The sequence below is a fragment of the Thamnophis sirtalis genome, unplaced genomic scaffold (genome assembly GCF_051295495.1).
Source record: "Thamnophis sirtalis isolate CommonGarterSnake01/CBP01778 unplaced genomic scaffold, rThaSir2_p1.2 scaffold_2, whole genome shotgun sequence".
Lineage (NCBI taxonomy): Eukaryota > Metazoa > Chordata > Lepidosauria > Squamata > Natricidae > Thamnophis > Thamnophis sirtalis.
In genome coordinates, this window is record NW_028261382.1 from 52,096,648 (window position 1) to 52,108,974 (window position 12,327).

Sequence of the window (12,327 nt, forward strand, 5' to 3'; positions counted from 1 at the left end):
CGAGCTCCCCGTGGAGATTCGAACCCTCACCACCCTCCAGGCCTTCCGCAAAGCCCTTAAAACCTGGCTGTTCCGACAGGCCCGGGGCTAAAAAGCTTCTACCCCCTTCTTGAATGGTATGACTCTTGTGTGTTTTAAGTTATGTATTGTTGCGTGTCGTTTTAATTTTTGTCTGCATCCCTCACCCTTGGTTGAGTTGTGAGCCGCCCTGAGTCCCCTTTGGGGGGAAAAGGAGGGCGGCATATAAATAAAATAAACATTCAACATTCAAACATTCAACATTCAGCTCAAACTCTCCAAAAAGCTGCTGATTCCATTCTACAGAGGAATGGTTGAGTCCATCATCTGCACCTCCATCACTGTCTGGTTTGGCTCTGAAACCCAACAGGACAGATACGGACTTCAGAGGAGAATCAGAACTGCAGGAAAAAACAATTACTACCAACTGCCTTCCATTGAGGATCTGCACACTGCACGAGTCAAAGAGAGGGCTGTGAAAATATTTACAAACCCATCACATCCTGGACATCAATTGTTTCAACTCCTACCCTCAAAACGATGCTATAGGGCACTGCACACCAGAACAACTGGACACAAGGAGAGTTTTTCCCCTAACGCCCTCACTCTGCTAAACAAATAATTCCCTCCCCACTGTCAAACTATTGACTAAGTCTGCATTACTATTACCATTAGTCTTCTCATCGTTCCTATCACCCATCTCCTCCCACTTAGGACTGTAACTCTGTTGCTTGTATCCTTACGATTTATATGGATATTGTTTCCTGATTGCTTATTTGTATCCTGTGACTATCATTAAGGGTTGTACCTGATGATTCTTTGACCAAACATATCTTGTCTTTTTTTATTTTTTATCAATCTCATATATACATTCACAATTATATGATCTCATAACTGTTATTAATAATATGTATTTATAACAATTTTTCCCTACTGTTGACAATATACTTGAAGATTGCTTTTTTATCATCCCCTAGATCCATCTTATCTTACAACGGTCCTACTTCTTCTTCCCTCCCTCTTTCCTTCCCTCGTTTCTTCTCTCCTACCCTTCCTTCCCTCCCTCCTTTTCTCCTTCCCTCCTTCCTTCCCTCCTTTCTTTTCTCCTTCTCTCCTTCCTTTCCCCCTTCCTTTCCTCCTTCCTTCTCTCCTACATTCCCTCCTTTCTTCTCTCCTTCCTTCCCTCCTTGTATCTTGTCTTTTTATTTACACTGAAAGCATAGACATCAAAGACAAATTGTGTGTCCAATCACACTTGGCCAATAAGGAATTCAACTCAACTCTCCTCTCTCTCTGGATGTTGGTGCAGATCAGAGTTCATGGGAAGGAGAGGTGTTTCCCTTTGCATCTTGGTAGGAAACTGGTAGGTACAGTGAGTGTGGCAACTTTTAAGACTTGTGGACTTCAATTCCCAGAATTCCCTAGCCAGCCATCACGTCTGGCTGATGAATTCTGGGAGTTGAAGTCCACAGGGCTTAAATGTGCCCAGATTGGACATCCCTACTTACTTACTTACTTACGGTGGGAAGTTATCATCCAGCCCTCTCCCAGAAAAATGAAATATCCTAGGAAATATTGAAAAGGCAGAATATTTCTCTGGATGTGAAAAGAAAGAAACATGCTTTAAAAGACAGAATAGTTGCCTGTAGCTTCCTGCCCATCCCCACTTTGTCAATAGGCCATTGAGAAGGCCAGGCTGGCCCACTTTACATAATAAAGACTTCCCCACTGCAGCTATAGGGGGAAGGGATATTACTCAACTCTCCACATGGCATCTGAGAACTCATACCTGTATTCAAAACAGCCTAGAGCAGTGTTTCTCAACCTTGGCAACTTGAAGATGTCTGGACTTCAACTCCCAGAATTCCCCAGCCAGCATTCGCTGGCTGGGGGATTCTGGGAGTTGAAGTCCAGTCATCTTCAAGTTGCCAAGGTTGAGAAACACTGGCCTAGAGAGTAGCCCCTGCATGGGAGTCTGACAACCAATCAGAATGCATTTCTTACACAGGAACAGGAAACAGAGAGGTGGGACTAAACAGGGTATAAAAAGCTTAGCAAGCCCCTCCTTCAGCCCTTCTCTTCTTCTCCACCAACGTTGAAGCATCTGATCCCCTTTTCTGTTCGGGGCTCAAGCCATGTGGCCCCGTCCACCAATAAACCATCTTTCCAAGCAGCCTCCGTGTCTCCAGTGTCTTTTTCCCCACTTGGAGCCGAACCCAGAAGGACATTTCTTCCAACATTACTTACACACGGAGAGAGACAAACCTTTTATTCTGCACTGTCTCGTTGAAGTTGGCAATGCATTTCTCCAATTTCAGTTAAAAGTCTTTTGAATGCTTTGCAAATCAGATGTGTGCATCCAGATCAGAGGGGGTTTCTGAGCCAAGGTGGCGCAGTGGTTAAATGCAGCACTGCAGGCTACTGCTAGATCAGCAGGTCAGCGGTTCAAATCTCACCGGCTCAGGGTTGACTCAGCCTTCCATCCTTCCGAGGTGGGTAAAATGAGGACCCGGATTGTTGTTGGGGGCGATATGCTGACTCTGTAAACCGCTTAGAGAGGCCTGAAAGGCCTATGAAGCGGTATATAAGTCTAACTGCTATTGCTATATTCTTTCTACCCAATTCCATTTGGAAAATGCTCATGAGTTTCACTGAGGTTTCCTGATCCCTAATTTTAGGAGAGGCTTTCCAAGGTGAAATCCCAAATCACGCACCCCGTAACCCAATTTCTAGCTTGTTGGGTCTTCAGGTAACCAAAGATATCTGGTCTTGTGCCCCCTCCCATCTCTCTTGTGTCTGAGCAAAACCCCAGGGGGCTTCAGACGGTTTCCTTGGCAGCCACGTGGCGGCTCTTCCCCTTTCTCTTTTTTTTTTTAATTTTTTAAAAAAGATTTTATTGGTAAAAAGAAAATACAACATCCATAACTTGTAAAAAACAATCCAACTACATTTCGAGATATTCCCATACTATCAAATCATTATAAACATCAAAGGTTAGGTATCTTATTCCTTCCCTCCCTCTTCTCTTCCCTCATTTCTTTCTTTTCCATACCCTTTTCTTCCCTCCCCCCCTTACTTCCTTCTCCCCTGCCTTCCCTCCTTTCTTTTCTCCTTTCCTCCTTTCCTTCCCCCTCCTTTCCCTCCCTCGGTCCCCCCCTCCTTCTCACATACCTTCCCTCCTTCCCTTCCTCTTTCCCTCCTCCTTCCTTTTCTCTTAATCTCCCTCCTTTCCTCCCTCCTTCCTTCCTTCCTTCTTCCCCTTTCTCATTTGCAAGGATTTCCTCATGGTCTCCCATCCCTGGGTTATTATCCAAGCAGTCTTTTTTATTATTATTTTTTTTTGCAAATCATCTATGCATCCGGTCATCTCCATCCTTGGGGAGCAGCAGCCCTTCCCAGAGGCGACCCATTCCAATGCAACTCCCCAAACCAGCAGGCTGTGGAGGCTGGGTTTTGTAGTCCCAAACCTTCCTGAGAGCCAGGGCAGAGGGGGTGGGGGTGGGCAGGCCCAGTTCATTCGGCCGCGAGGCCATCCTCGACTCCTCGCGAACCCTCTTTTTCTTCTTCATTTCCAAGAAAATTTCTTTAAAAGTTTTAATTCCACTCTCTACTTTTTTTTCCCGCGGCCTCGCATCGCGCAGGCGCAGTCGAGTCGCCTCTTTTTCTTTTCACCCCCTCCTTTTCCCGAGAGCGCGCCGCCTTGCCCCGCCCTTCTTCTACGTCATCGCCAGAAAGGGGGCCGTGCCTTAAAAGCCGCGCCTCCTTCCTTTCTTCCCTCCCTCCCTCCCTCCCCGCCGCCATATTGGTCACGTGGGCGGAACTGGGGGCTCCCGTCGCCTAGCAACCCGTCGCTAAAGGCCTAGCCGGCCCGGCGCTTTTCCCGAGGTGGGGAAGGGGCGCGAGGGGAAGGGAGGCGGGAAGCCGGGTGGGGGGGGGAGAGGTCTTTGCGGGCCTGCTTAAAAATTGGGGGGCACTGAGGGGGTCCCCCCCGCTTCCTTTTAGCCTGAATGGGAGGGAGCTGAGGATGCAGTTGGATGTGGGGGGGGGGGAGCCCAGGAAGGACCGTGGGGGTCTCGGGCCCAAATGTGGGGGGCAGAAAAGGAAAATTGTCCTTTTATTTTCCTGAGGAGGGAGGGGGGATTCACCCAAATAAGTCGGTTCCCAACTGCAAGAGGGGTGGACTACAACTCCCAGAATCCCCCCCCCCTCAGCTGGCTGGGCAATTCTGGGCCTTGTAGTCCATCCCTCTTGCAGGGGTCCAGTTTGGGAAGCACTGCAAGAAGCCAGTTGGGCCCCCTTTTCTGGGTCTGAATCCCCCCCCCAAACCCCTCATTTTTAGGCTGGCAACTATGTCAGTAGAGTAATTGAAAGAAACCCCCTCCCCAATCCACAATTAGAGGGAGGGGAGGGAAACTTCCCTGCAAATGGGGATGACGACGGGGGGGGGGGTTGCAGCCCCCCCAAAGGTGCCCTAATAAGCCCAGCCAGGCTGTGGATGAACCTTATAAGTGAGGTGGGTGGATTAAAAAAAAAATTAAAAAAAAAGAATGAATAAATAAATAAATAGCATTAAGAGGGTTGGGAGGTGCCTTGGAGGTCATCTAGTCCAACCCCCTGCTCATTCTTTTCTAAAAAAAAAAAAGAATGAGTAAATAGCATTAAGAGGGTTGGGAGGTGCCTTGGAGGTCATCTAGTCCAACCCCCTGCTCATTCTTTTCTAAAAAAAAAAGAATGAGTAAATTGCATCAAGAGGGCTGGAAGGGGCCTTGGAGGTCATCTAGTCCAACCCCCTGCTCATTCTTTTCTAAAAAAAAAAGAATGAGTAAATTGCATCAAGAGGGTTGGGAGGTGCCTTGGAGGTCATCTAGTCCAACCCCCTGCTCATTCTTTTCTAAAAAAAAAGAATGAGTAAATTGCATCAAGAGGGCTGGAAGGGGCCTTGGAGGTCATCTAGTCCAACCCCCTGCTCATTCTTTTCTAAAAAAAAAGAATGATTAAATTGCATCAAGAGGGCTGGAAGGGGCCTTGGAGGTCATCTAGTCCAACCCCCTGCTCAAGCAAGAGAACCCCCCCTCCTCAAATTAGCATCCTTCCTTTGTGGATATGGCCACACCCACTATGGACAACGGGGAATCCAGATGGCGTACGAGGAAGAGAGGAGAAAGAAAAAATAGGTTTCTGCATCGAAATGGCCTGTTTAAAGAGTCTTTAGGGATGTGGTGGCTCAGGGGCTAAGACGCTGAGCTTGTCGATCAGAAAGGCTGGCAGTTTGGCGGTTTGAATCCCTAGCACCACGTAACGGAATGAGCTCCCGTGACTTGTCCCAGCTTCTGCCAACCGAGCAGTTCGAAAGCAGGTAAAAAATGCAAGTAGAAAAATAGGAACCACCTTTGGTGGGAAGGGAAGAGCGTTCCGTGCGCCTTCGGCGTTGAGTCATGCCGGCCACATGACCACAGAGACAGCGCTGGCTCTTCGGCTTTGAAACGGAGATGAGCACCGCCCCCTAGAGTCGGGAACGACTAGCACAGATGCGCAAGGGGAACCTTTACCTTTAAGAGTCTTTGGGCAGCTTTAATTAATGTTTAATCCACATTTAATTCAATTGAATTAATTTTTCGCTTATTTCTATCATTTGTAAGCCTCCCAGCGTCACCTTGTGGGGGAGATGGGCGGCATAGAAATTCAATCAATCAATCGGTTAAAATAACTTTGTAAAAACGGAGAGCAGATTAAAAGATCCTGGGGGGGGGGGGATTCGCTCCTTGCAACCCCAAAAGTCTGGGGAAAGAGCTAGATCTTAACTGATTTTCTGAAGACCTGCAGAGTTGAGGCCAGGAATGGTTGAAGAAGCACCAGATTTATGAGGCAGGGGCTTCTGAGGGTCCTGCCACCACCACCACCCTCCTTTGTGCTGTTTGACTGGATTTTTGAGAGACCCCCCCATATTAGCAGCGACGTCTTCTTCCTTCACCCTTCTGCCTCTTTCTCTTTTCCCCTCTTCTAGACGCCATCATGAGCGACCAACTGAAATTCATCGTTGAGAAGCTCAACAAAGAGCCCTTCAAAAAGAATTTCAACTTAATCACTTTTGACTCTCTGGAATCAACGCAGCTCTTACAGTTGCTGAGCGATGTTCTGGGCGAGATTGACCCCAAGGTACATCAGGCTTTGACCAAGGCGGCGATCTCTGTTTGGAAAACCTGTGGAGGGATTTGCTGGAAGTGTCAACCGTGGGTTTTTTTCTAGCCTTATCTCAGCTAATGGGGATTTTGCAGTATCCTTCCCCTGGAGTGGGAAGGGAATGGGGATTTTGCAGTATCCTTTCCCCTGGAGCGGGAAGGGAATGGGGATTTTGCAGTATCCTTTCCCCTGGAGTGGGATTGGAATGGGGATTTTGCAGTATCCTTTCCCCTGGAGCGGGAAGGGAACAGAGATTTTGCAGTATCCTTCCCCTGGAGTGTGGAGGGAATGGGGATTTTGCAGTATCCTTCCCCTGGAGTGGGATTGGAATGGGGATTTTGCAGTATCCTTCCCCTGGAGTGGGGAGGGAATGGGGATTTTGCAGTATCCTTCCCCTGGAGTGGGAAGGGAATGGGGATTTTGCAGTATCCTTTCCCCTGGAGCGGGAAGGGAATGGGGATTTTGCAGTATCCTTCCCCTGGAGTGGGAAGGGAATGGGGATTTTGCAGTATCCTTTCCCCTGGAGCGGGAAGGGAATGGGGATTTTGCAGTATCCTTCCCCTGGAGCAGGAAGGGAATGGGGATTTTGCAGTATCCTTCCCCTGGAGTGGGGAGGGAATGGGGAGTTTGCAGTATCCTTTCCCCTGGAGCGGGAAGGGAATGGGGATTTTGCAGTATCCTTCCCCTGGAGTGGGATTGGAATGGGGATTTTGCAGTATCCTTCCCCTGGAGCGGGAAGGGAATGGGGATTTTGCAGTATCCTTCCCCTGGAGTGGGAAGGGAATGGGGATTTTGCAGTATCCTTTCCCCTGGAGCGGGAAGGGAATGGGGATTTTGCAGTATCCTTCCCCTGGAGTGGGAAGGGAATGGGGATTTTGCAGTATCCTTTCCCCTGGAGCGGGAAGGGAATGGGGATTTTGCAGTATCCTTCCCCTGGAGCAGGAAGGGAATGGGGATTTTGCAGTATCCTTCCCCTGGAGTGGGGAGGGAATGGGGAGTTTGCAGTATCCTTTCCCCTGGAGCGGGAAGGGAATGGGGATTTTGCAGTATCCTTCCCCTGGAGCAGGAAGGGAATGGGGATTTTGCAGTATCCTTCCCCTGGAGTGGGATTGGAATGGGGATTTTGCAGTATCCTTCCCCTGGAGTGGGAAGGGAATGGGGATTTTGCAGTATCCTTTCCCCTGGAGCGGGAAGGGAATGGGGATTTTGCAGTATCCTTCCCCTGGAGTGGGATTGGAATGGGGATTTTGCAGTATCCTTCCCCTGGAGCAGGAAGGGAATGGGGATTTTGCAGTATCCTTCCCCTGGAGTGGGATTGGAATGGGGAGTTTGCAGTATCCTTCCCCTAGAGTGGGGAAGGAATGGGGATTTTACAGTATCCTTCCCCTGGAGTGGGGAGGGAATGGAGATTTTGCAGTATCCTTCCCCTGGAGTGGGGAGGGAATGGGGATTTTGCAGTATCCTTCCCCTGGAGTGGGGAGGGAATGGGGATTTTGCAGTGTCCTTCCCCTGGAGTGGGGAGGGAATGGGGATTTTGCAGTATCCTTCCCCTGGAGTGGGAAGGGAATGGGGATTTTGCAGTATCCTTTCCCCTGGAGCGGGAAGGGAATGGGGATTTTGCAGTATCCTTCCCCTGGAGTGGGAAGGGAATGGGGATTTTGCAGTATCCTTTCCCCTGGAGCGGGAAGGGAATGGGGATTTTGCAGTATCCTTCCCCTGGAGCAGGAAGGGAATGGGGATTTTGCAGTATCCTTCCCCTGGAGTGGGGAGGGAATGGGGAGTTTGCAGTATCCTTTCCCCTGGAGCGGGAAGGGAATGGGGATTTTGCAGTATCCTTCCCCTGGAGTGGGATTGGAATGGGGATTTTGCAGTATCCTTCCCCTGGAGCGGGAAGGGAATGGGTATTTTGCAGTATCCTTCCCCTGGAGTGGGAAGGGAATGGGGATTTTGCAGTATCCTTTCCCCTGGAGCGGGAAGGGAATGGGGATTTTGCAGTATCCTTCCCCTGGAGTGGGAAGGGAATGGGGATTTTGCAGTATCCTTTCCCCTGGAGCGGGAAGGGAATGGGGATTTTGCAGTATCCTTCCCCTGGAGCAGGAAGGGAATGGGGATTTTGCAGTATCCTTCCCCTGGAGTGGGGAGGGAATGGGGAGTTTGCAGTATCCTTTCCCCTGGAGCGGGAAGGGAATGGGGATTTTGCAGTATCCTTCCCCTGGAGCAGGAAGGGAATGGGGATTTTGCAGTATCCTTCCCCTGGAGTGGGATTGGAATGGGGATTTTGCAGTATCCTTCCCCTGGAGTGGGAAGGGAATGGGGATTTTGCAGTATCCTTTCCCCTGGAGCGGGAAGGGAATGGGGATTTTGCAGTATCCTTCCCCTGGAGTGGGATTGGAATGGGGATTTTGCAGTATCCTTCCCCTGGAGCAGGAAGGGAATGGGGATTTTGCAGTATCCTTCCCCTGGAGTGGGATTGGAATGGGGAGTTTGCAGTATCCTTCCCCTAGAGTGGGGAAGGAATGGGGATTTTACAGTATCCTTCCCCTGGAGTGGGGAGGGAATGGAGATTTTGCAGTATCCTTCCCCTGGAGTGGGGAGGGAATGGGGATTTTGCAGTATCCTTCCCCTGGAGTGGGGAGGGAATGGGGATTTTGCAGTGTCCTTCCCCTGGAGTGGGGAGGGAATGGGGATTTTACAGTATCCTTCCCCTGTAGTGGGGAGGGAATGGGGATTTTGCAGTATCCTTCCCCTGGAGTGGGGTGGGAATGGGGATTTTGCAGTATCCTTCCCCTGGAGCTGCATAGGACATCCCTGGGTTGTTAACATTCATTATGTTGGATCCCCTTAAGCTGCAGCCAGGAATGTACTTCATTGTGTCACTTGTACCTCAACTGTGGTTCAACCTTTCAGCACATCGTTGACATTAGAGAAGAATTGCCAGAACACACAGCGAAACGGATGTTGACCCTACTTGGCATCCTTAAATACAAACCTCCAGGAGGTACCAGTGACTTGTAAGTAGTAGTAGTAGTACCAGTAGTAATAGACATGATGTGTTAAAAGTATATCTTGGAATCTTCAAGTCCTAGTGGACAATCATTTAAATAGGAGCCAGCCGTGGGCAGCAGCTGCCAAAAATGCCAACACAGTTCAAGGCTGCATCAACAGAGGGATAGAATCAAGATCACGTGAAGGGTTAATACCACTTTATAAGGCCACACTTGGAATATTTGCATTCAGTTTTGGTCGCCAGGATGTAGAAAAGATGCGGAGACTCTAGAAAGAGGATTAGGGGACTGGAGGCTAAAACACGGTTGCAGGAACTGGGCATGGCTAGTTTAATGAAAAGAAGGACCAGGGGAGACATGATAGCAGCCTTCCAATATCTCAGGGGTTGCCACAAAGAAGAGGGAGTCAAGCTATTCTCCAAAGCACCTGAGGACAGGACAAGAAGCAATGGGTGGAAACTAATCAAGGAGAGAAGCAACTTAGAACTGAGGAGAAAGTTCCTGACAGTGAGAACAATGAATCAGTGGAACAGAAGTTGCCTCTAGAAGTTGTGAATGCCCCAACACTGGAAGTCTTTAAGAAGATGTTGGATAGCCATTTGTCTGAAACGGTGTAGGGTTTCCTGCCTAGGCAGGGGGTTGGACTAGAAGACCTCCAAGGTCCCTTCCAACTCTGCTATTGCATTGTATTGTATCTGCTGCCTGAGTTCCAGCAGGTTGGAATAGTTTATCCCAAAGGTGTTTTTTTATTTTTTCAAGTGGTAACTGGACTTTCTGGTTTTTCTTTGAAGATGTTTCACTTATCCAAGAAGCTTCTTCAGCTCTAGAGTGGGACAATCATTACTTGGATGACTGAGAATCCCCGTAGACATCCGAATAGTTTACAAATTACTAAAAACATTTTTAAAAAAACAAAGGGAAAACACAACCCCCTTCCCAAAACGCACTTACCGTTGTTATAACATTCAGCTGTTGTTGAATGCCAAAACATTGTCTATTTACACAAAACTTATCTAAACTTCTAGAGCAGTGTTTCTCAACCTTGGCCACTTGAAGATGTCCGGACTTCAACTCCCAGAATTCCCCAGCCAGCGAATGCGGACATCTTCAAGTGGCCAAGGTTGAGAAACACTGTCCTAACCACTGCTGGGGAATTCTGGGAGTTGAAGTCCGGACATCTTCAAGTGGCCAAGGTTGAGAAACACTGTCCTAACCACTGCTGGGGAATTCTGGGAGTTGAAGTCCGGACATCTTCAAGTGGCCAAGGTTGAGAAACACTGCTCTAGAGCCACCTGTCGCATGATAACTTTAACATTCGTTAGATAATCTTAATTTTGGAGACTGACCCCGGCTGAGGAGTTGGGTGTGAGGATGTGGGGGGGGGGGGACAGTTGTGTCCATCTCAGAAAGTTTGTTTTTCCATTATATGTTTCCACCTCAGCAAGTTTACGAGCGTACGCGGGAAGAAGTCACAATAAAATCAGCCGGATTTCCACTTCCAAACTAACGCTATTTTTTTTCTCAATATATGTTTTATTTCATTTTCATTTTCAATTTATACAATCACTTATATACTGTGCAATTAAAGAAACAATAAACACAACTCTTCTTATATTCCAAAATACAAAACCAACATAACACTTCAACCCTCCATACACCCTTTCTTTCTCCCCCTCCAACTTTCATTTCTCCCCTTCCGCAATCCCCTCCTCTACTTCCTCTCCCCCTCTAACGTTCCTTTCTCCCCCTCCCTCCATCTCACTCTCCTACCATTCCCCTCTCACTCCCTCTCTACTCCTCCCTCTTCTTTCCCTCTACTCCTCACTTCGGTGTATTTCTGCTATTCATTAGTATATTCGATTTGTATTTTATACTAAAATTGAAAGAAAAGGAAAAAAAAAAGAAAATAAAAGGAAGGAAAAGAGCAACAGTATACAAGTGCATTCTTGTTGTTTTGAAAATTGAAACTATGTTTCCCCCCTCCCTCCACCCCCCCTCCCCCCTATGATCCCCCCCCTCCCTACCCCCCTTTCAGACTTCCCAGATCCCATACCCGGCTTAGCTTTTTATCAAACACAGTCTAGAGTATATTAAAACCAAGTACATTGAAAATTAAGAGATTAAAAAAAAAAAAAAAGGAAAAAAGAAGGAAATAATAAAATAAAATAAAATAAAAAATCAATAAACTCTTTACGTTGAGCTCAGCTTCCCATCATTATTAAGATTTGAACAATGTACGTCATTCCTAATCTCAGTTAGTTAATTGCTTGCAGGATTTCAAACTGTATTGAAACTAACTAACGCTATTGATTTGGGGATTTATTTCGTTTAAGGCCGGATGGGAACGGCTGCTGCATATACATTCTGCTTAACACTAGAGGGCGCTGCTGCTTTAACACAAAGTACCAGTGACTCTCTCCCCCCCCCCCCCCCAAAGAACTTAAGATATAAAATAGACAGTTCATATTTAGCTGATTAATGGCAAACCCTTACGGTAGCTGCTTCTTAGTTAATTCCCTGAACTGCAGCCCTGATTGTGTGAGGGAATTTGCCAGGTATGTAGAATAGAATAGAATGGAATGGAATTGAATTGAATTGAATTCTTTATTGGCCAAATGTGATTGGACACACGAGGCATTTGTCTTTGGTGCAGATTTTGGGTGCGCTTCAAGGTGCTACTTATCACCTACAAAGCCCTTCATGGTATTGGACCTGGGTACTTGAGAGACCGCCTACTGCCAATTACCTCCACTAGACCGATACGATCCCACAGATTAGGCCTCCTCCGAATTCCATCAGCCAGCCAGTGTAGACTGGCAACTACCCGGAGGAGAGCCTTCTCGGTGGCTGCTCCGACCCTCTGGAACGAGCTCCCCGTGGAGATCCGGACCCTCACCACCCTCCAGTCCTTCTGCGCCGCCCTAAAGATCTGGCTGTCCCGGCTGGCCTGGGGTTAAAGATTCTAACCCCACTCGAATTGTGTGACTGTTGTGTTTTTAATAATGATGTATTGTCTGTATGTTAGAAATTGTTTGTCCTCCCCCCCCCCTTTTTGAACTGTGAGCCGCCCTGAGCCCCCCCAGGGAAAAGGGCGGCATACAAATAAAGGGGGGGGGGAGATGCT

At 48.0% G+C, this 12,327-nt stretch overlaps 1 protein-coding gene across 1 annotated transcript in view; it reads left to right on the plus strand.

Moving 5' to 3' along the window:
* Nucleotides 1–3,839: 3,839 nt before the first annotated feature.
* The window catches only part of IFT81 (intraflagellar transport 81), a gene marked incomplete in the record, with an annotated part of 58,075 nt that continues 49,587 nt past the window's right edge, over nt 3,840–12,327 (plus strand). Inside the window, 3 exon segments of the mRNA XM_087705514.1 lie at nt 3,840–3,903; nt 6,023–6,174; nt 9,106–9,209. Coding sequence (XP_087561640.1) covers nt 6,031–6,174; nt 9,106–9,209 — 248 coding nt within the window.